This window comes from Zonotrichia leucophrys, unplaced genomic scaffold (genome assembly GCF_028769735.1).
Source record: "Zonotrichia leucophrys gambelii isolate GWCS_2022_RI unplaced genomic scaffold, RI_Zleu_2.0 Scaffold_281_67234, whole genome shotgun sequence".
NCBI lineage: Eukaryota > Metazoa > Chordata > Aves > Passeriformes > Passerellidae > Zonotrichia > Zonotrichia leucophrys.
In genome coordinates this window covers 37,046-61,234 of record NW_026992486.1, presented here as the reverse complement: position 1 = coordinate 61,234, position 24,189 = coordinate 37,046, and the positions used below count along the sequence as shown (strand labels likewise).

At 60.3% G+C, this 24,189-nt stretch overlaps 1 protein-coding gene across 1 annotated transcript in view; it reads right to left on the bottom strand.

Annotated features, from left to right (window-relative positions):
- Positions 1–23,786, bottom strand: part of LOC135441405 (histone deacetylase 6-like) — a gene marked incomplete at its 3' end in the record, with an annotated part of 29,718 nt that extends 5,932 nt beyond the window's left edge. The window contains exons 1-14 of the mRNA XM_064700951.1: positions 23,769–23,786; positions 22,769–22,820; positions 22,235–22,342; positions 21,450–21,532; positions 17,314–17,368; positions 17,171–17,211; positions 15,095–15,140; positions 13,424–13,518; positions 10,137–10,214; positions 9,504–9,572; positions 6,696–6,792; positions 5,662–5,727; positions 4,760–4,807; positions 1,368–1,457 (exon numbers count right to left, since the gene is read on the bottom strand). Of these exons, the coding sequence (XP_064557021.1) occupies positions 1,368–1,457; positions 4,760–4,807; positions 5,662–5,727; positions 6,696–6,792; positions 9,504–9,572; positions 10,137–10,214; positions 13,424–13,518; positions 15,095–15,140; positions 17,171–17,211; positions 17,314–17,368; positions 21,450–21,532; positions 22,235–22,342; positions 22,769–22,771 (879 nt within the window). The remainder of the gene's footprint in view (positions 1–1,367; positions 1,458–4,759; positions 4,808–5,661; positions 5,728–6,695; positions 6,793–9,503; positions 9,573–10,136; positions 10,215–13,423; positions 13,519–15,094; positions 15,141–17,170; positions 17,212–17,313; positions 17,369–21,449; positions 21,533–22,234; positions 22,343–22,768; positions 22,821–23,768) is intronic.
- Positions 23,787–24,189: the final 403 nt, after the last annotated feature.

Sequence of the window (24,189 nt, the reverse complement as noted above, 5' to 3'; positions counted from 1 at the left end):
CCCAAAACTGCCTTTAGAGCTGCCCAAGCAGCCCCCTAACCAGCCCCCAAATACCCCACAGCCCCTACAGCCCCTCTATCTCCTACAGCCCCCACACCTATAACCCCTACAGCCCTTATAGCCCCAGGCCCCCTAGAGCCCCCATACCTGTGTAGCCCCCAAACCTCTCCAGCCTCCACCCCTACAGCCCCCCGGTCCCACAGCTCCCATAGCCCCTAGAGCCCCACAGCCCCCTTACCCTACATTCCCTATAGCCCCCATACCCTATAGCCCTATAGCCTCCATACTCCTAGAGCCCCCACCCCTATAGCCCCCCAGTCCCATAGCTCCCATAGCCCCTAGAGCCCCACAGCCCCCTTACCCTACATCCCCTATAGCCCCCATACCCTATACCCTATAGCCTCCATATCTAGAGCCCCCACCCCTATAGCCCCCCAGTCCCATAGCCCCCTAGAGCCCCACAGCCCCCTTACCCCACAACCCCTATAGCCCCCATACCCTATAGCCCTATAGGCCCCACCCCTATAGCCCCCCGGTCCCATAGCTCCCATAGCCCCTAGAGCCCCACAGCCCCCTTACCCCACACCCCCTATAGCCTCTATATTCCTATACATCTTCTCTGTCCCCTATATCCCCAATCCCTCTCCCATTCCCACATCTCCTATAGACCCACCCACGCCTCCACACCCTAATAACCCTATATCCCCCCTATATAGCCATACCCATACTGACACCTATAGCCCCCACCATATCCTGTACATCCCCTATATCCCCCACACCCCTATATCCCCTGTACATCCCTATATCCCCTATACATCCCCTATATCCACCAACCCCTTATCCCTACATCCCCCTCCATATCCCCATACCCCTATATCCCCAACCCCACATTCCTTCACATTCCCTACATCCCCCTACACCCCTATATCCCCCTGTACATCGCCTATATCCCCTATACATCCCCTATATCCCCATACCCTATATCCCCCATACCCCTTTACATGCCCTATACATCCCCTATATCCCCCATACCCCTATATCCCCTATACATCCCCTATATCCCCCATACCCCCTATACCCTTTACATCCCTATACCCCCACACCCCATATCCCCTATACATCCCCTATATCCCCCAACACCCCTATATCCCCATACCCATATACCATGCCCTTACACCCCCTATATCCCCCATATCCCTATACATCCCCTATATCCCCTATACCCCCCTATATCCCCTTTACATCCCCTATATCCCGCACACCCTATATCCCCTGTACATCCCCTATTTCCCCCACACCCCCTATACACCCCCATACCCCCCTCCACATTCCCCATATTCCCCCCGTACCCCCCTGTCCCCCCGTACCTGCAGCAGCAGCAGCAGCCGCCCCCGGGCCAGGGCCGAGAGCAGGTGGGTGAGCAGGGAGAACCCGGCTGGGGACACCCCCAGGGCACCCTGTGGGGTCAGGGACACTATAGAGACCCTATGGATACCCTATAGAGACCCTACAGACACCCCCAGGGCACCCTGTGGGGTCAGGGACACTATAGAGACCCTATAGGGACCCTACAGACACCCCCAGGGCACCCTGTGGGTCAGAGAGCCCATAGAGACATAGGACCTATAGGACCCCCAGCCCACCCTGTGGGGTCAGAGACACTATAGAGACACTATGGATACCCTATAGACACCCCAGGGCACCCTGTGGGTCAGAGACACTATAGAGACACTATGGATACCCTATAGACACCCTCAGGGACACTATAGAGACACTATGGATACCCTATAGAGACCCCCAGGGCACCCTGTGGGGTCAGGGACACTATAGAGACACTATGGATACCCTATAGACACCCCAGGGCACCTGTGGGTCAGAGAGCCTATAGAGACCCTATGGATACCCTATAGACACCCCAAGGCACTCTGTGGGGGTCAGAGAGCCTATAGAGACACTATGGATACCCTATAGACACCCCCAGGGCACCCTGTGGGGTCAGGGACACTATAGAGACCCTATGGATACCCTACAGACACCCCCAGGGCACCCTGTGGGGTCAGAGAGCCTATAGAGACCCTATGGATACCCTACAGACACCCCCAGGGCACCCTGTGGGGTCAGAGAGCCTATAGAGACACTATGGATACCCTATAGACACCCCCAGGGCACCCTGTGGGGTCAGAGAGCCTATAGAGACCCTATAGATACCCTATAGACACCCTCAGGGACACTATAGAGACACTATGGATACCCTATAGAGACCCTACAGACACCCCCAGGGCACCCTGTGGGGTCAGAGAGCCTATAGAGACCCTATGGATACCCTATAGACACCCCCAGGGCACCCTATAGGGGTCAGAGAGCCTATAGAGACCCTAAAGGCACCCCAGGGCACCCTGTGGGGATCAGGGACCCTATAGAGATACTATAGATACCCTATGGAGACCCCCAGGGTGCCCTATGGGGTCAGAGAGCCTATAGAGACACTATAGATACCCTATAGATATGCCCAGGGCACCCTATGGGGCCAGAGACCCTATAGGGACCCTACAGACACCCCCAGGGCACCCTGTGGGGTCAGGGACACTATAGAGACACTATGGATACCCTATAGAGACCCCCAGGGACACTATAGAGACCCTATGGATACCCTATAGACACCCCCAGGGCACCCTGTGGGGTCAGAGAGCCTATAGAGACCCTATAGACACCCCCAGGGCACCCTGTGGGGTCAGAGAGCCTATAGAGACCCTATGGATACCCTAAAGGCACCCCCAAGGCACTCTGTGGGGATCAGAGAGCCTATAGAGACCCTAAAGGCACCCCCAAGGCACTCTGTGGGGATCAGAGAGCCTATAGAGATACAAGAGGTACCCTATACATACCCTACAGACACCCCCAGGGCGCCCTGTGGGGACCAGAGAGCCTATAGGGACACTATAGGGACTCCCAGGGCACCCTATAGAGGTCAGAGAGCCTATAGAGACACTGTAGGAACCCTATAGGGACTCCCAGGGAGCCCTGTGGGGATCAGGGACCCTATAGGGATACTAGAGATACCCTATAGATACCCTACAGACACCCCCAGGGAGCCCTGTGGGGACCAGAGAGCCTATAGGGACAGCAGAGATACCCTATAGGGACCCCTAGGGCCCTTTATGGGGATCAGGGACCCCATAGAGACACTATAGACACCCTCTGGAGACACTCTAGGAACCCTATAGATGCCCTACAGATACCCCAGGGGTGATCAGAGATCCTATAGAGACACTGGAGGTGCCTTATTGGGACACCCAGGGAGCCCTATGGGGACACAGGAATTCTATAGAGACACTGTGGGGACCTTATAGATACCCTATGGGGACATGGGGACCCTATAGGGACCTTATAGATACCCTATGGGGACATGGGGACCCTATAGAGACACTATAGGGACCTTATAGATACCCTATGGGGACATGGGGACCCTATAGAGACACTGTAGGGACCTTATAGATACCCTATGGGGACATGGGGACACAGGAATTGTATAGAGACACTATAGGGACCTTATAGATACCCTATGGGGACATGGGGACCCTATAGAGACACTGTGGGGACCTTATAGATACCCTATGGGACATGGGGACCCTATAGAGACACTGTGGGGACCTTATAGATACCCTATGGGGACATGGGGACCCTATAGAGACACTGTAGGGACCTTATAGATACCCTATGGGGACATGGGGACCCTATAGGGACCTTATAGATACCCTATGGGGACATGGGGACCCTATAGGGACCTTATAGATACCCTATGGGGACATAGGGACCCTATAGAGACACTGTAGGGACCGTATAGATACCCTATGAGGACATGGGGGCCCCATAGGGACGCTATAGACATCCTATGGAGACACTCTAGGAACCCTATAGATGCCCTACAGATACCCCAAGGGTGATCAGAGATCCTATAGAGACACTATAGGGACCTTATAGATACCCTATGGGACATGGGGACCCTATAGAGACACTGTAGGGACCCTACAGAGACCCCACCAACACCCCCAGGGCACCCTATGGGGGTCAGAGAGCCTATAGAGACCCTATAGATACCCTATGGAGGCACCAGAGATCCCCTACAGACACCCCATAGAGACCCCCAAGGAGCCCTGAGGGATCACAGAGCCCATGGGGACCCTATAGAGACCCCCAGGGCCCCCTATACAGAGACGTTATAGAGACCCAGAGACCCCTATAGAGACCCTATAGAGACCCTATAGAGAAGCCAGAGACCTCCAGGGAGCCCTAAAGAGACCAGAGACCCCATAGAGACCCCCAGGGAGCCCTGGGGATGGGGGGGGTGAGGGACCCTATAGAGCCCCAAAACTCCCCATAGAGCCCTAAAGCCCCCCAGACCTCCCCCAGTGCCCTTCAGACACCAGAGCACTCAGAGACCCCACAGACCCCACAGAGACCCCAGAGACCCCACAGAGACCCCACAGAGATTCCAGAGACCCCATAGAGACCCCACAGAGACCCCACAGAGACCCCACAGAGACCCCACAGAGACCCCACAGAGACCCCACAGAGATTCCAGAGACCCCATAGAGACCCCTCAGACCCCACAGAGACCCCACAGACCCCACAGAGACCCCACAGAGATCCCACAGAGACCCCCCAGAGATTCCAGAGACCCCCCCAGAGACGCCCCAGAGACCTCCCAGACCCCACAGAGCCCCCTCAGACCCCACAAACCCCCCAGCCCCCCCTGTACCCCCAAATCCTCCAGCGAAGCCTCAACCAGGACGAGCTGGGGCTGGAACTGAGAGGACACCACAGGGTCAGGGCATGGGACCCCAAAACCAAACACAGACCCCAAAATCCCCACAGGGATCTCAAACCCGCAGGAACCCTAAAACCACAGGAACCCCAAACTCCCACAGGGACCCCAAAGGCACAAAGGGATCCCAGAGCCATGGGGTCAGAGGGACAGGACCCCAAACCTCCCCACAGGGACCCCAAAGCCACACACAGGGACTCCAAAACTCCCAAACCCATACAGGAACCCCAAATCCCCACAGGGACCCCAAACCCCCACAGAGAGACCCCAAACCCACAGAGAGACCCCAAACCCACAGAGACCCCAAACCCACCCAAAGGGACCCAAAACCCACCCACAGGGATCCCAAACCCAGAGAGACCCCAAACCCACACAGGGACCCCAAATCCCCACAGGGACCCCAAACCCACAGAGAGACCCCAAACCCACAGGGACCCCAAACCCACAGAGAGACCCCAAACCCACCCAAAGGGACCCCAAAACCCACCCACAGGGACCCCAAACCCACAGAGACCCCAAACCCCCACAGGGACCCCAAATCCCCACAGGGACCCCAAACCCACAGAGAGACCCCAAACCCACAGGGACCCCAAACCCACAGGGACCCCAAACCCACAGAGAGACCCCAAACCCACAGAGAGACCCCAAACCCCCACAGGGACCCCAAACCCACAGGGACCCCAAACCCACCCACAGGGACCCCAAACCCACAGAGAGACCCCAAACCCACACAAAAGGACCCCAAACCCACACACAGGGACTCCAAAACCCCAAACCCATACAGGAACCCCAAACCCCCACAGTGACCCCAAACCCCCCAAACCCCCATGCCCCACCTGCAGGCCGATGGGCAGCAGGATGTTGAAGGCAGCAGCAGCGAAATCGCCATCGGTGACGGTGGCCTGGGGACAGCGGGGACACAGAGAGCCTGTGGGACCCTGTAGGGACCCTACAGAGCCTATGGGGACCCTATAGGGCCCTATAGAGCCTTAGAGAGCCCCTAGGGACCCTATGGACCCCCAGGAACCCCATAAACCCCTACAGAACTGCTGAGGGCCCTAAAGAGCCCTGTAGAGCCCTGCAGGTAATTATCAATAATCACCCACCCCATAGATTCCCCATAGATCCCCTATAGATGCCTTATATAACCCCTATAGATCCCCCATACCTGTTCCCAGTGCAGCTCCACACTGAATCACTCTCCATCCCCTATAGATCCTCTATCGGTCCCCTATAAATCCCCTATAAATCCCTTATTGATCCCATACCTGCTCCCACTGCAGTTCCACACTGAACCCCTCTCCATCCCCTACAGATCCCCCATAAATCCCCTATAAATCCCTTATTGATCCCATACCTGCTCCCACTGCAGCTCCACACTGAACCCCTCTCCATCCCCTACAGATCCCCTATAGATCCCCCATAGATCCCCCATAAATCCCCCACATTTACCTGTTCCCACTGCAGTTCCACACTGAACCCCGCTCCATCCCCCATAAATCCCCCATAAATCCCCTATAAATCCCTTATTGATTCCATACCTGTTCCCAGTGCAGCTCCACACTGAATCACTCTCCACCCCCTATGGATCCCCTATAGATCCCCCATAAATCCCCTATAAATCCCTTATTGATCCCATACCTGTTCCCAGTGCAGCTCCACACTGAATCACTCTCCACCCCCTATGGACCCCCTATAGATCTTCCATAAATCCCCTATATCCCCCACATTTACCTGCTCCCAGTGCAGCTCCACACTGAATCCTGCTCCATCCCCTATGGATCCCCTATAGATCCCCCATAAATCCCAATAAAAACCCCATAAATCCCCCATAAATCCCCCATAAATCCCCTATATCCCCCACATTTACCTGCTCCCATTGCAGCTCCACACTGAACCCCTCTCCGGGTCCATCCCCGGTGCTTGGGATGGAATCCCGACCCCGCTGGGCCCCGAAGTACAGAACGCTGGGGAGAGACCAGTACAGACCAGTATGGACCAGTATGGACCAGTATGGAATGGTACAGACCAGTACAGACCAGTACGGACCAGTATGGAATGGTACAGACCAGTACAGACCAGTATGGACCGGTATGGGCCCATATAGGTCAGTATGGACTGGTACAGACCGGACCAGTATGGACCAGTATGGAATGGTACAGACCAGTACAGACCAGTATGGGCCCATATAGGTCAGTATGGACCAGTACAGACCGGGCCAGTATGGACCGGTACAGACCAGTACGGACCTGTATGGACCAGTACAGACCGGTACGGACCAGTATGGACCAGTATGGACCAGTATGGAATGGTACAGACCGGTACAGACCAGTATGGACCAGTATAGACCAGTATGGACTGGTATGGACCAGTAAGGGCTAGTACGGACCAATACGGACTAGTATAGACCAGTACAGACCAGTATAGACCAGCATGGACCAGCAGGGACCAGTACAAACCAGTATGAACCAGTACAGACTGGTATGGACCAGTACTGACCGGTTTGACCAATACAGACCAGTATAAACCAGTATGCACCAGTATAGACCAGGATGGATGGGTATGGACCAGTATGAACCACTACAGACCAGTATGGACTGGTGTGGACCAATACAGACCGGTATAGCCCAGTACAGACCAGTATGGAGCGGTATGGACCAGTATGGACCAATATAGACCAGTACGAACCAGTACGGACCAGTATGGACCCGTATGGGCCAGTATGGACCAGTATGGACCAGTATGGACCAGTACCCCCAGTACAGAATGCTGGGGAAAGGGAGAGAGTGTGGGGGACAACCCAGTACGGCCCCAGTGCTCCCAGTATGGCTCCCAGTATGGCCCCAGTGCTCCCAGTATGGCCCCAGTGCTCCCAGTATGGTTCCCAGTATCCCCAGTATGGCCCCAGTGCTCCCAGTATGACCCCAGTGCTCCCAGTATGGCCCCAGTGCTCCCAGTATGTCCCCCCAGTGCTCCCAGTATGGCCCCAGTGCTCCCAGTACGGCCCCAGTGCTCCCAGTATGTCCCCCCAGTGCTCCCAGTATGGCCCCAGTGCTCCCAGTATGGCTCCCAGTGCTCCCAGTATGGCCCCAGTGCTCCCAGTACGGCCCCAGTGCTCCCAGTATGGTTCCCAGTGCTCCCAGTATGGACCAGTACTCCCAGTATGGCCCCAGTATGTCCCCCCAGTGCTCCCAGTATGACCCCAGTGCTCCCAGTATGGCCCCAGTGCTCCCAGTATGGTTCCCAGTGCTCCCAGTACGGCCCCCCAGTGCTCCCAGTATGGTTCCCAGTGCTCCCAGTATGGCCCCAGTGCTCCCAGTACGGCCCCAGTGCTCCCAGTACGGCCCCCCAGTGCTCCCAGTATGGCCCCCCAGTGCTCCCAGTATGGCCCCCAGTATCCCCAGTATGGCCCCAGTGCTCCCAGTATGGCCCCAGTGCTCCCAGTATGGCTCCCAGTATCCCCAGTATGGCCCCAGTGCTCCCAGTACGGCCCCAGTGCTCCCAGTATGGCCCCAGTGCTCCCAGTATGGCCCCAGTGCTCCCAGTATGACCCCAGTGCTCCCAGTATGGCCCCAGTGCTCCCAGTATGGCCCCCCAGTGCTCCCAGTATGGCCCCAGTGCTCCCAGTATGGCCCCAGTATGGCCCCCCAGTGCTCCCAGTACGGCCCCCAGTGCTCCCAGTATGGCCCCTCAGTGCTCCCAGTATGGCCCCAGTGCTCCCAGTATGGACCAGTGCTCCCAGTATGGTTCCCAGTGCTCCCAGTATGGACCAGTGCTCCCAGTACGGCCCCAGTGCTCCCAGTATGGCTCCCAGTATCCCCAGTACGTCCCCAGTGCTCCCAGTATGGTTCCCAGTGCTCCCAGTATGGCCCCAGTGCTCCCAGTATGGCCCCAGTATGGCCCCCCAGTGCTCCCAGTACGGCCCCAGTGCTCCCAGTATGGCTCCCAGTATCCCCAGTACGTCCCCCCAGTGCTCCCAGTATGGCCCCAGTGCTCCCAGTATGGTCCCCAGTGCTCCCAGTATGGCCACCCAGTGCTCCCAGTATGGTTCTCAGTGCTCCCAGTATGGCCCCAGTGCTCCCAGTATGGTTCCCAGTGCTCCCAGTACGGCCCCAGTGCTCCCAGTATGGCCCCAGTGCTCCCAGTATGGTTCCCAGTGCTCCCAGTATGGCTCCCAGTGCTCCCAGTACAGCCCCAGTGCTCCCAGTATGGCCCCCCAGTGCTCCCAGTATGGTTCCCAGTGCTCCCAGTATAGCCCCCCAGTGCTCCCAGTATGGCCCCAGTGCTCCCAGTACGGCCCCAGTGCTTTCAGTATGGTTCCCAGTATCCCCAGTATGTCCCCCCCAGTGCTCCCAGTATGGACCAGTGCTCCCAGTATGGCCCCAGTGCTCCCAGTATGGTTCCCAGTATCCCCAGTATGTCCCCCCAGTGCTCCCAGTATGGACCAGTGCTCCCAGTACGGCCCCAGTGCTCCCAGTATGGTTCCCAGTATCCCCAGTACGGCCCCAGTGCTCCCAGTACAGCCCCAGTGCTCCCAGTATGGCCCCAGTGCTCCCAGTATGGCCCCAGTGCTCCCAGTACGGCCCCAGTGCTCCCAGTATGGTTCCCAGTGCTCCCAGTATGGCCCCAGTGCTCCCAGTATGGTTCCCAGTACAGCCCCAGTATCCCCAGTACCCACCTGGGGTCCTCCTGGAAGATCCGGGCCAGGCTCCGCCCGGGCCGGGGGCTCCAGTCCACGATCAGAACCCTGGGGGGGGGCAGGGCTGGGACCCCAAATACCCCCAGGGACCCCAAAAACACCCCCAAAATACCCCCAAAACACCCCAAATCCCCCCAGACACCCCAAATACCCCAAAAACACCCCAAACACCCCAAATCCCCCCAGACACCCCAAAATCACTCAAATACCCCCCAAAACACCCCAAAACCACCCCAGAAAGGCCCCAGAATGTCAGGGGGCGCTGGGACCCCCCCATTGGTGCCCCCCTGTTGGTGCCCTCCCCTCATTGCTGCCCCCCCAAGTTTTGCCCCCCCCGTTGTTGCCCTCCCATTGCTGCCCCTCCCCCCAGTGGTGCTGCCCCCCCTGGTTTTGACCCCTCCCCCAGTTGTTGCCCCTCCCCCCCGTTGTTGCCCCCCCCAGTGTTGTTGCCCCCCCCAGTGTTGTTGCCCCCCGTTGTTGCCCCCCCCAGTGTTGTTGCCCCCCCCCCGTTGTTGCCCCCCCAGTGTTGTTGCCCCCCACAGTGTTGTTGCCCCCCCCCCAGTGTTGTTGCCCCCCGTTGTTGCCCCCCCCAGTGTTGTTGCCCCCCCTCACCGCTGCACCCCGAGCTGTTTCTGCGCCACCCGGGCAGCCACGGCCGCGGGCTGGGGGGGGTCCTGGGGGTCCTGGGGGCTGCAAGAACACAGGAGAGACCCTGAGGGTCCGTGGGGATCCACGGGGAACCCACAGACCCCTATGGAACCCCATAGATCCCTATGGAACCCTACAGACCCCTATGGAACCCCATAGAAACCCACAGACCCCTATGGAACCCTATGGAACCCCACAGACCCCTATGGAACCCTATGGAACCCCACAGACCCCTATGGAACCCTATAGAACCCTATGGAACCCCACAGACCCCCATGGAACCCCACAGACCCCCACAGATCCCTATGGAACCCTATAGACCCCCCAGAAACCCACACACCCCTACAGAACCCACAGACCCCCACAGACCCCTATGGAACCCTGCAGACCCCTATGGAATCCCACAGACCCCCACAGAACCCCATAGACACCTATGGAACCCCACAGACCCCCACAGACCCCTATGGAACCCTATGGAACCCTATGGAACCCTATGGAATCCCATAGAGCCCTGTGCATCCATGGGGAACCCCACAGACCCCCTTGGAACCCTATAGAAACCCACAAATCCCTATGGAACCCCACAGACCCCCCCAGAAACCCACACACCCCTACAGAACACTACAGAACCCACAGACCCCCACAGACCCCTATGGAACCCTGTGGAACCCCACAGACCCCTACAGACCCCTATAGAACCCCACAGATCCCTATGGAACCCTATAGACCCCTATGGAACCCCATAGAACCCCACAGACCCCTATGGAACCCCATAGACCCCTATAGAACCCCACAGAAACCCACAGACCCCTATGGAACCCTATAGAACCCTATGGAACCCCACAGACCCCCCCAGAAACCCACACACCCCTACAGAACCCTACAGAACCCACAGACCCCCACAGACCCCTAAGGAACCCTATGGAACCCTATGGAATCCTATAGAACCCTGTGGAACCCCATAGAACCCAGTGGAACCCCATAGAGCCCTGTGCATCCATGGGGAACCCCACAGACCCCTATGGAACCCTATGGAACCCCACAGACCCCCCCAGAAACCCACACACCCCTACAGAACCCACAGACCCCTATGGAACCCTATAGAACCCTATGGAACCCCACAGACCCCTACGGAACCCCACAGACCCCTATGGAACCCCACAGACCCCCACAGACCCCTATGGAACCCCACAGACCCCTATGGAACCCCATAGATCCCTGTGCATCCATAGGGAACCCCACAGAACCCCATAGACACCCGTGGATCCATAGAAAACCCTGTACACCCCTACAGAACCCCACAGATCTCTATGGAACTCCACAGAAACCCACAGAATCCTGTGGAACCCCACAGACCCCTGTGCATCCATAGGGAACCCCACAGACCCCTATGGAACCCCATAGACACCCGTGGATCCATAGGGGAACCCTGTATACCCCTACAGACCCCCACAGACCCCTATGGAATCCTATAGAACCCTGTGGAACCCCATAGATCCCTGTGCATCCATAGGGAACCCCACAGACCCCTATGGAACCCCACAGAACCCCACAGACCCCTATGGAACCCCACAGACCCCCACAGACCCCTATGGAACCCCACAGACCCCTATGGAACCCCACAGAACCCCACAGACCCCTATGGAACCCCACAGACCCCCACAGACCCCTATGGAACCCCACAGACCCCCCCAGAAACCCACACACCCCCACAGAACCCCACAGAACCCACAGACCCCTATGGAACCCTATAGAACCCTACAGACCCCTATGAAACCTCACAGAAACCCACAAATCCCTATGGAACCCCATAGATCCCTACAGAAACCCACAGACCCCTATGCAACCCTATGGAACCCCACAGATTCCTATAGAGCCCCACAGACCCCTATGGAACCCCACAGACCCCTATAGAACCCTATAGAACCCAGTGGAACCCCACAGAGCCCTGTGCATCCATGGGGAACCCCACAGGCCTCTATAGAACCCCACAGAACCCCACAGACCCCCACGGAACCCCACAGAACCCCACAAGTCCCTATGGAACCCCACAGACCCCTGTGGATCTATATGGAGCCCCACAGACCCCATAGGGACCCCCCACCCTCAAACCCCCCCCCTTTACTGGCCCCCCTTCGTAGCCCCCCTTTACTGCTCCCCCCCACGCCCCCTTTTCCCCTTCTGCGCCCCCTTTCTGCCCCATGCTCTCTTTTTGCCCCCCTGTACCCCATTTTCCCCCCTGCCGCATTTTTGCTCCCCCCGTACCCCATTATTCCCCCCTGTACCCAATTTCCTCCCTGTACCCCGGTTTTGCCTCCCCATACCCCGTTTTTGCCCCCCCGTACCCCATTATTCCCCCCTGTACCCCATTTTCCCCCCTACCCCATTTTTGCCCCCCCCTACCCCATTATTCCCCCCTGTACCCCAGTTTTACCCCCTCATACCCAGTTTTACCCCCTCGTACCCTGTTTTTGCCCCCCATACCCCATTTCCCACTCCATACCTGACCAGGGTCACCCCGTACCCCGTTTCTGCCCCCTGTACCCCGTTTCTGCCCCCATCCCCATTTGGCGCCCCCACACCCACTCTGAGCCCCCCATAACCCTTTTTTCCCCACCCCGTACCCCATTTTTTCCCCCTCATACCCCAATATTTCCCCCCGTACCTGATCAGGGCAGCTCCGTACCCCATTTCCCCCCCCCGTATCCGGTTTTTGCCCCCTGTACCCCCTTTTTGCCCCCCCCCGTACCCCATTTTCACCCTGCACCCCATTTTTACCTGATCAGCGCCACCCTGTACCCCACTGTACCCCGTTATTCCCCCGTACCCCATTTTACTCCCCCCTGTACCCCGTTTTTATCCCCCCGTGCCCCATTTTTGCCCTCCCGTACCACGCTATTCCCCCCCGTACCCCATTGTACCTGATCAGCGCCACCCTGTACCCATTGTACCCCGTTATTCCCCCCCCGTACCCCGTTATTCCCCCCGTACCCCATTGTACCTGATCACCGCCACCCCGTACCCCATTGTACCTGAGCAGCGCCACCCCGTACCCCATTGTACCCCGTTTTTATCCCCCCTGTACCCCGTTATTCCCCCGTACCCCACTGTACCTGATCACCGCCACCCTGTACCCCATTGCACCCCGTTATCCCCCCCGTACCCCGTTATTGCCCCCATACCTGATCACCGCCCCCCCGTACCCCATTGCACCCCGTTATTTCCCCCCGTACCCCGTTATTCCCCCGTACCTGATCAGCGCCACCCCGTTGCGCAGGGCCCCCCCCAGCAGCGGCTCCAGCAGCGCCAGCGCCGCCCCCACGGCCCCGCGGGGACCCCGCACACCCTGGGGGACCCCAAAATCAGCCTGGGGCACCCCGAAACCGGGGGGGACCCCAAAATCAGCCTGGGGCACCCCCAAACCGGGGGGGACCCCAAAATCAGCCTGGGGCACTCCCAAATCGGGGGGGACCCCAAAATCAGCCTGGGGCACCCCGAAATAGGGGGGGACCCCAAAATCAGCCTGGGGCACCCCGAAATCGGGGGGCACCCCAAAATCAGGGGGGGAAGCCGAGACCCCCTGGGACACCCCAAAATCAGGCTGGGAGCACCCCGAAATCGGGGGGGGACCCCAAAATCAGCCTGGGGCACCCCCAAATCGGGGGGGACCCCAAAATCAGCCTGGGGCACCCCGAAATCGGGGGGGACCCCAAAAGCAGTCTGGGGCACCCCGACATCGGGGGGGGACCCCAAAATCAGCCTGGGGGCACCCCAAATCGGGGGGGGCCCCAAAATCAGCCTGGGGGCACCCCGACACCGGGGGGACCCCAAAATCAGCCTGGGGGCACCCCGACACCGGGGGGACCCCAAAATCAGGGGGGGAAGCCGAGACCCCCTGGGACACCCCAAAATCAGCCTGGGGCACCCCCAAATCGGGGGGGACCCCAAAATCAGGCTGGGAGCACCCCGAAATCGGGAGGGGACCCCAAAATCAGAGGAGGAAGCCGAAATCGGGAGGGGAACCCCGAAATGAGGGGGGGGAACCCGAGACCCCCTGGGACACCCCAAAATCAGGGGGGGCACCTTAAAATCAGGGGGAGAACCCCGAAATCAGAGGGGACCCCAAAATCAGGGAGGAGAACCCCGAAATCAGGGACAGGGACCCCAAAATCAGGGGAGAAACACAAAATCAAAGGGGAACCCCAAAATCGGCGGGACACTCCAAAATCAGGGAGAGCACCCCAAAATCAGAGGGGCCCCCAAGCCCCCCGGGAAACCCCGAAATCAGAAGAGAGAACCCCAAAATCAGGGGAGCGCCCCAAAATCACAGGGGGCCCAAGCCCCCCTGGGGCACCCCAAAATCGGGGGGGAACCCCAAGGAGGGAGGGGACCCCAAAACCCCGGGGAAGGGAACAAGACCCCAAAAACGGACCCGAAACCCCCGGGGGAGACCCCAAAACCTCAGAGGAGAATGCAGGGGATGGGGAGGGGGGACCCCAAACTCCTCAGGGACACCCCAAAACCCCAAATGGGGGAATGCAGCGGTTTGGGGGGGGCTCGAACACGGGAGGACCCCAAAACCCCATGGGAGGGACCCAGAATCGGGGGAGACACCCCAAAACCCCACAGTGGGACCCCAAAACTCCCATGGGAAGGACCTCCAATTGGGGGTACCCCAAAACCCCCATGGAGGGACCCCCAAAATCTTGGTGAGAACCTAAAACTGCCCAGGGATTCCCCAGGTGTTCGGGGAGGACCCCAAAACCCCACAGGGACACCCCAAACCCCTCCCTGAGGGTCCCTGGTGGATGGGAAGGGACCCCCAAACCCCTCCCGGGGGTCTCAGGGATTTGGGGACCCCCCCGGGGGTCTCAGGGATTTGGGGACCCCCCCCCCAGACCCCGCCATCGGGGGGCGCTCACCGGGCCGGGGCTCTCGGGGGGCTCCAGCTTCGCCACGAACGAGGGGCTGGGGGACCCCAGACCCACCCTGAGGGGCCGCCCTGGGGTGCCCAGAGCCCCCCCAAATCCTGGGGGACCCCCGGGGCTCCCCAGAATCCCCACAGGGACCCCCAAACCCCACCGGGACCCCAAACCCCACACAGAGCCCCCCAAACCCCACAGGGCCCCCCAAACCCCACACAGAGCCCCCCAAACCCCACAGGGACCCCCAAACCCCACAGGGACCCCCAAACCCCACACAGGGACCCCCAAACCCCACACAGAGCCCCCCAAACCCCACAGGGCCCCCCAAACCACACAGGGACCCCCCAAACCCCACAGGGCCCCCCAAACCACACAGAGCCCCCCAAACCCCACAGAGCCCCCCAAACCCCACAGGGACTCCCCAAACCCTTCAGGGCCCCCCAAACCCCACAGGGACCCCCAAACCCCGCAGGAACCCCCAAACCCCACACAGAGCCCCCAAACCCACACAGGGACCCCCAAACCCCACACAGAGCCCCCCAAACCCCACAGGGACCCCCAAACCCCACAGGAACCCCCCAAACCCCACAGGGACCCCCAAACCCCACACAGGGACCCCCAAACCCCCACAGGGACCCCCAAACCCCACACAGAGCCCCCAAACCCACAGGGACCCCCAAACCCACACAGAGCCCCCCAAACCCACAGGGACCCCCAAACCCCACAGGGACCCCCAAACCCCACAGGAACCCCCCAAACCCCACAGGGACCCCAAACCCACACAGGAACCCCCAAACCCCACAGGAACCCCCCAAACCCCACAGGGACCCCAAACCCCACAGGGACCCCAAACCCCACACAGAGCCCCCAAACCCCACAGGGACCCCAAACCCCACACAGAGCCCCCAAACCCCACAGGGCCCCCCAAACCCTTCTGGGACCCCCAAACCCACAGGAACCCCCAAACCCCACAGGAACCCCCAAACCCCACACAGAGCCCCCAAACCCCACAGGGACCCCCCAAAACCTCCCAGACACCCCCCTGCCCCCCATATCCCCCCCAAAATCCCCCAGGCCCCTCAGTGCACCCCCATATCACCCCAAGCCCCCTCAAACTTCCCCCAGACCCCCCAAAATCCCCCCAATCACTCAGAGCCCCCTTAAATCTCCCCAGATCTCCCAAATTCCTCACAAATTCTTTAGAGCCCTCCCTCAAATCTCCCCTAAATCCCCCCAAATTCATCAAATCCCCCCCAAATCTCCTCTCAAACTTCCCCCAGCTCCCCCAAATCCCCCCAGACCCCCTGAAAACTCCCCAAAATCCTCCAAACCCCTCAGAGCTCCCCCAAATCCTCTCAAACTTCCCCCAGCTCCCCCAAATCCCACAAATTTTTCCCCAAACACCCCGGACCCCCTGAAAACCCCCAAAATCCTCCAACCCCCTCAGAGCTCCCCAAATCGCCCCAAATCCCTTGGACCCCCTCAAATGCCCCCAAATTCCACCCAAATCCCCAAATCCCACCCAATCCCCAAATTCCACCCAAACCCCCCAGCTCCCCCAAATCTCAATCCCCCAAAACCCCCCAGACCCCCTGCAATCCCCCAAATCCTTTAGACCCCCTCAAATCCCCCCAGATCACCCCAAATTCCCCAAATCCCCCTCAAATCCCCCAAATCCCCCAAATCCCTCAACCCCCCCAATTTCCCCAAATCCCCTCAAACCTCCCCAAATTTCCCCAAACCCCTCAACCCCCCCCAATTTCCCCAAATCTCCTCTCAAACCTCCCCCAAATCCCCTTAAATCCCACCAAATTTTCCCAAATCCCCCAAAATCCCCTCTCAAACTTCCCCCAAATCCCTCAAATCCCCCAAATTTCCCGAAATCCCCTCCCAAATTCCTCTCAAACCTCCTCGAATCACCCCAAATTCCCTCAAATCCCCCCCAGTTGCCCCCAGTTCCCCCCAAATCCTTCAGAGACGCCCCGAAATCCCTCCAAATCCCTCAGAGACCCCTCAGACCCCCCTCAAATCCCTCAGAGCCCCCCAAATCCCCGCTGCACCCCCAGTCCCCACCTGTGCACCAGCAGCAGCTCCTCATCGCTGGCCGGGCGGCACTGGGGGCAATGGGGGTGTCAGGGGGGTCCCCGAAATCCCGGGGGGTCCCCAAAACCCGCAGGGACCCCAAAAAGGGGAGGGGACCCCGACTTGGGGCTCACCTGGACGGGGACGCAGCGCTGGAACAGCTCCTGCAGGGCCGGACCCCCGGGGGGGCTGCGGGACCCCAAAGTCAGGGGGACCCCAAAACACCCCGGGGACCCCAAAATACCCCGGGGACCCCAAAAACCGCCCCAGGACTCCAAAAACACCCCGGGGACCCCAAAACATCCCAGGGACCCCAAAACATCCCAGGGTCAGGGGGGACCCCAAAAACACCCCGGGGATCCCAAAATATCGCGGGGACCCCAAAACATCCCAGGGACCCCAAAACATCCCAGGGAACCCAAAAACATCCCGGGGACCCCAAAATAACCCAGGGAACCCAAAATCCGCCCCGGGACCCCAAAATAACCCAGGGAAGCCAAAAACCGCCCCAGGACCCAAAACATCCCAGGGACCCAGAAACACCCGGGGACCCCAAAACATCCCAGGGAACCCAAAGTCAGGGGGGACCCCAAAAACACCCCGGGGACCCCAAAATAACCCAGGGACCCCAAAAACACCCCAGGGTCAGGGGGGACCCCAAAAACACCCCGGGGACCCCAAAAACACCCCAGGGTCAGGGGGGACCCCAAAACACCCCGGGGACCCCAAAACATCCCAGGGACCCCAAAAACACCCCGGGGACCCCAAAACACCCCAGGGACCCCAAAACAACCCAGGGAACCCAAAAACACCCCGGGGACCCCAAAATATCCCAGGGAATCCAAAAACACCCCGGGGACCCCAAAACATCCCAGGGAACCCAAAAACACCCCAAAGTCAGGGGGGACCCCAAAAACACCCCGGGGACCCCAAAATATCCCAGGGAACCCAAAAACCGCCCCAGGACCCCAAAAACACCCCGGGGACCCCAAAAACACCCGGGGACCCAAAATATCCCAGGGAATCCAAAAACCGCCCCAGGACCCCAAAATATCCCGGGGACCCCAAAATATCCCGGGGACCCCAAAAACACCCCAGGGTCAGAGGGGACCCCAAAACACCCCGGGGACCCCAAAAACCGCCCCAGGACCCCAGAAACACCCGGTGACCCCAAAACATCCCGGGGACCCCAAAATAACCCAGGGACCCCAAAAACCGCCCCAGGACCCCAAAAACACCCCGGGGACCCCAAAACAACCCAGGGAACCCAAAAACACCCCGGGGACCCCAAAAACCGCCCCAGGACCCCAAAAACACCCAGGGTCAGAGGGGACCCCAAAACATCCCAGGGACCCCAAAAACCGCCCCGGACCCCAAAAACACCCCAGGGCCAGGGGGGACCCCAAAAAACCCCCAGGGACCCCAAAACACCCCGGGGACCCCAAAAACACCCCAGGGTCAGGGGGGATCCCAAAAACACCCTGGGGAGCCCAAAACACCCCGGGGAACCCAAAAACCGCCCCGGGACCCCAAAACATCCCAGGGAACCCAAAAACACCCCAGGGCCAGGGGGACCCCAAAAACACCCTGGGGACCCCAAAAACACCCCAGGGTCAGAGGGGACCCCAAAAAAATCCCGGGGACCCCAAAACATCCCGGGGACCCCAAAACATCCCAGGGAACCCAAAACATCCCAGGGTCAGAGGGGACCCCAAAACATCCCAGGGACCCCAAAAACCGCCCCAGGACCCCAAAACATCCCAGGGAACCCAAAGTCAGGGGGAACCCCAAAACACCCCGGGAACCTCAAAACATCCCGGGGACCCCAAAAACCGCCCCGGGACCCCAAAAACACCCCAGGGTCAGAGGGGACCCCAAAAACACCCCGGGGACCCCAAAACATCCCAGGGAACCCAAAAACCGCCCCAGGAACCCAAAGTCAGGGGGGACCCCAAAACACCCCGGGAACCTTAAAACATCCCAGGGACCCCAAAAACACCCCGGGGACCCCAAAAACTGCCACAGGACCCCAAAAACACCCCAGGGTCAGGTGGGATCCCAAAAAACACCCCGGGAACCCCAAAACATCCCAGGGAATCCAAAAACCGCCCCAGGACCCCAAAATACCCCGGGGACCCCAAAACATCCCAGGGAACCCAAAAACACCCCGGTGACCCCAAAATAACCCAGGGAACCCAAAAACTGCCCCAGGACCCCAAAGTCAGGGGGGACCCCAAAAACACCCCGGGGACCCCAAAATATCCCAGGGAACCCAAAAACCGCCCCAGGACCCCAAAAACACCCCAGGGTCAGGGGGGACCCCAAAACACCCCGGCGACTCCAAAACACCCCAGGGCCAGGGGGGACCCCAAAAAACCCCCAGGGACCCCAAAACACCCCGGGGACCCCAAAACATCCCAGGGACCCCAAAAACCGCCCCGGGACCCCAAAAACACCCCAGGGTCAGAGGGGACCCCAAAAACACCCCGGGGACCCCAAAACATCCCAGGGAACCCAAAAACCACCCCGGGACCCCAAAAACACCCCAGGGTCAGGTGGGATCCCAAAAAACCCCCAGGGACCCCAAAATCCCCAGGGGGACACCAGAGATCAGGGGGAGCCCCAAAACTCTGGGGTGACCCCAAAGGTCAGGGGGCCCCAAAAACCCCCGGAGGCCCCAAAGGGGATTTGGAGGATTTGGGATATTTGAGGGATTTGGGGGCTCTGGGTGATTTGGGGGGGATTTAGGGGATTTGGGGGATTTGATGGAATTTGGAGCATTTGGGGCTCTGGAGGATTTGAGGGCTCCAGGGATCTGGGGGGGATTTGGAAGATTTGGGGCAAATCTGGGGGCTCCAGAGGGATTTAGAGGGGGGGGATTGGGGGGTTCTGGGGGATTTGGGGGGGATTTTGGGTGAATTTGGGTGGGAATTTCAGGGGATTTGGGTCTCCAAATTTGGGGGGATTTGGGGGATATGGGACTCTAGAGGATTTGGGGGGGATTTTGGGGGGGGGGCTCCAGGGAATTTGGGGTGGATTTGGAAGATTTGGGGGCTGCCGGGAATTTGGGGGGGATTTGGCGCATTTATGGGGGCTCTGGGGGATTTGGGGGGGATTTGGGTGATTTGGTGGAATTTGGGGCATTTGGGGCTCTGGAGAATTTGAGGGATTTGGGGGCTCCAGGGATCTGGGGGGGATTTGGAAGATTTGGGGCAAATCTGGGGGCTCCAGAGGGATTTGGGGGGGATTTTGGGTGAATTTGGGTGGGAATTTCAGGGGATTTGGGTCTCCAAATTTGGGGGGGATTTGGGGGATTTGGGTGATTTGGTGGAATTTGGGGCATTTGGGGCTCTGGAGGATTTGAGGGATTTGGGGGCTGCAGGGCATTTGGGGTGGATTTGGAAGATTTGGGGGCTGCAGGGAATTTGGGGGGATTTGGGGCATTTATGGGGGCTCTGGGGGATTTGGGGGGGATTTGGGAGATTTGAGTAGGAACTGGGGGGATTTGGGGGCTCCAGGGGATTTGGGGGGGATTTGGGGGATTTGGGGCATGTGATGGAATTTGGAGGATTTGGGGCTCTGGAGGATTTGAGGGATTTGGGGCATTTGATGGAATTTGGAGGATTTGGGGCTCTGGAGGATTTGGGGGATTTGGGGGCTCCAGGGATCTGGGGGGGATTTGGAAGATTTGGGGCAAATCTGGGGGCTCCTGAGGGATTTAGTGGGGGGGGGATTGGGGGATTTGGGGGGGGATTTTGGGTGAATTTGGGTGGGAATTTCAGGGGATTTGGGTCTCCAAATTTGGGGGGATTTGGGGGATATGGGGACTCTAGGGGATTTGGGGGGGATTTTGGGGGGATTTTGGCGGGGGGGGCTCCAGGGCATTTGGGGTGGATTTGGAAGATTTGGGGGCTGCAGGGAATTTGGGGCATTTAGGGGGCTCTGGGTGATTTGGGGGGGATTTAGGGGATTTGGGGGATTTGATGGAATTTGGAGCATTTGGGGCTCTGGAGGATTTGAGGGATTTGGGGGCTCCAGGGATCTGGGGTGGATTTGGAAGATTTGGGGGCTGCAGGGAATTTGGGGGGGACTTGGGGCATTTAGGGGGGCTCTGGGGGATTTGGGGGAGATTTGGGAGATTTGAGTAGGAACTGGGGGGATTTGGGGGCTCCAGAGGGATTTGGGGGCGCTCTGGAGGGGATTCTGGGGGTATCTGGGGGACTCAGGGGATATTTGGGGTGAATCTGAGGTGTTTTTGGGGTCTCCGTACCGTCCGTCCCCGTGCCCGTCGCCGTGCCCTCCATCTCTGACCAGCCCGGTCCCGGTGGGAGCCGCGGCCTCGGCCCCCAAATCCTGACGGGGATTGGGGGGAAATCGGGGTCTGGGGGGGTCCTGGGACACCCCAACACCCCCCCAGGAGCCCCCCACCCCCAAAGGGACCCCCCCACATTACAGGGGCACCCCCTGGTCCCAATCCATGACCCCACAAACCAGGGGGGAACCCCCAAAGGGTTCCCTGGGCCTGCACCAAAAGGGGCCAAAATGTGGGGTACCCCAGCCCCCCCACAACGGCCCCAATATTGGGAGCACCCCACCCAGAGCCCCCCAAAACCCATTTTTGGGGTCCCCCATGTCCCAGGACCCTCCCAAGACCCCCATTTTTGGGGTCCCCCCGCCCCATTACCAGCTGCAGTAACTTCAGCCCCCCCAATGTTCCAGACCCCCCCAAATCCCCCATTTTTGGGGTCCCCCCATGTCCAGGACCCTCCAATACCCCATTTTTGGGGTCCCCCCGCCCCATTACCACTGCAGTAGCTCAGTCCCCCAATGTTCCAGACCCCCCCAAATCCCGAATTTTTGGGGTTCCCCAACCGTTACCATCTGAAGCACCCCCTCCCTCAGTTCCCAACGTCCCCCCAGGACCCCCTAAAACCCCAAATCCCCCATTTTTGGGGTGCCCCTCCCCCCCCGTTACCAGCTGCTGTAGCTCCGCCCCCAGCCCCCCCATGTCCCGACCCCCCCCCCATTTTTGGGGTGCCCCTCCCCCCCCGTTACCAGCTGCTGTAGCTCCGCCTCCAGCCCCGCCCTCCGGCCCCGCGCGCGCCCGCGCCGGCGCGCCTGGAACAGCGCCCCCTGCTGGGGGAGCCGCCGCCCCGCGCGGCCCTGGGCGGAGCCTCCGTCAGACACGCCCACCCCGGGCCACGCCCACACAGACAACACTCACAAACCACGCCCACTTCGAGACCACACCCATTTAAACCCCGCCCATTACAAAGCCACACCCATTTTAACTCCGCCCATTCCAAAGCCACACCCATTAAAACCCCGCCCCTGGGACACTCTGGCACAATTGGGGGTGGAGCCCAGAAGACCCCGCCCAATAAAGCCACGCCCACTTCGTGCAGACCACGCCCACCACGTGTCAGCCACATGGCGCCTGGAGGTTTGGGCGTGTCAGCGATGCCCCGCCCACTTGGAGCCACGCCCCCTCCGCACGCGGACCCCGCTTCATTTCGGGGGGGGGTCTCCGGCCACGCCCCGTGAGGCCCCGCCCCCTACCCCGCCCTGTTCTGGCCCCGCCCCTCTCACCATGGCAGCCGGGGGGGCTCTAGCGGCGCGCGGGGGGGGGCATCGCGGGGGCCTGGGGGGGGACACGGGTTAGGGACAATGGGGGACAATGGGGGGGACACGGGTTAGGGACAATGGGGGGGGGACACGGGGCAGGGGGCAATGGGGGACAATGGGGGGAAAATGGGGGGGGACACGGGTGAGGGACAATGGGGGACAATGGGGGGGACACGGGGCAGGGACAATGGGGGACAATGGGGGGGACACGGGGCAGGGGACAATGGGGGACAATGGGGGGACAGTTAGGAAATGGGGACAATGGGGGGACACGGGCAGGGGAACAATGGGGGAACAATGGGGGGGGGACACGCAGGACAATGGGGAACAATGGGGGGGAACAGGGATGGGGGACAGGGATGGGGAGACACGGGTAGGGACAATGGGGGACACGGAGGGGACATGGGGATGGGGACAGGGGGGACAGGGGGAGGGTGGACCGAAGGGGACAGAATACGAGTTAGGGGACAATGGGGGGAAAATGGAGGGGACAGTGGGGGGGACACCTGGGGGACACGGGTTCGGGGACAGTTGGGGACACCGGGGGACAGCGGCGGAGGGGACACGGGGAAGGGGCGTGACAGCGGGAGCCTGGGATGGACACGGGTTCGGGGACAGCGGGGCACAGCGCGGGGGACACCGTGCGGGGACTGGGCGGGACAGAACGGGACCGCAGGGGGAAACCGGGCGGACACGGGGCGGGACACCGGGGGACACCGGGACGGAGCGGGGGCGGGCCCGGGACAGCGCGGGCGGGGCGGGCGGGAAACAAACGGGACCGGAGGGCGGGGCAGGGACGGGGCCGGGGCTGCACGGGCCGGGGAGGGTCCGGGGGTCCTGAGGGGCTCCGGGGGTCCCGGGGGGTCCCGGGAGGGCTCCGGGGGGATTCGGGGGTCCCCGCGGGTTTCGGGGGTCCCGGGGCGGTTCGGGGGTCCCGGGCGGGGCCGGAGCCGCCCTCACTCACCTGCAGCCCCGCGCGACGCTGGCGCGAGGCGCGCCGTGATGACGCCAAGGCCGGGCGGGGCACGAGCGAGAGTAAGGGGCGGGGCCATGAGGGCGTGGCTTAGTTACGCCTGGGGCGGGACATCGCGATCAGTGGGCGGGGCTTAATGGGGCGGGGCTTCGTGAGAGGCGTGGTCCAATGAGGGGCGCGGTCCAATGTGGGGCGGGGCCGCCCCTTTACGGTCCGCCATGCTGGCTGTGCTTATGGAGGCCGCCATATTGGCTGTGCTCGAGGGGGCCGCCATATTGGCTGTGCTCATGGGAACTGCCGTATTGGCTGTGCTCATGGAGGCCGCCATGTTGGTTGCGCTCGCAGTGTCGGCATATTGGCGGTGCTAGTGGGGGTCGCCATGTTGGCTGTGCTCAAGGAGGCCGCCATATTG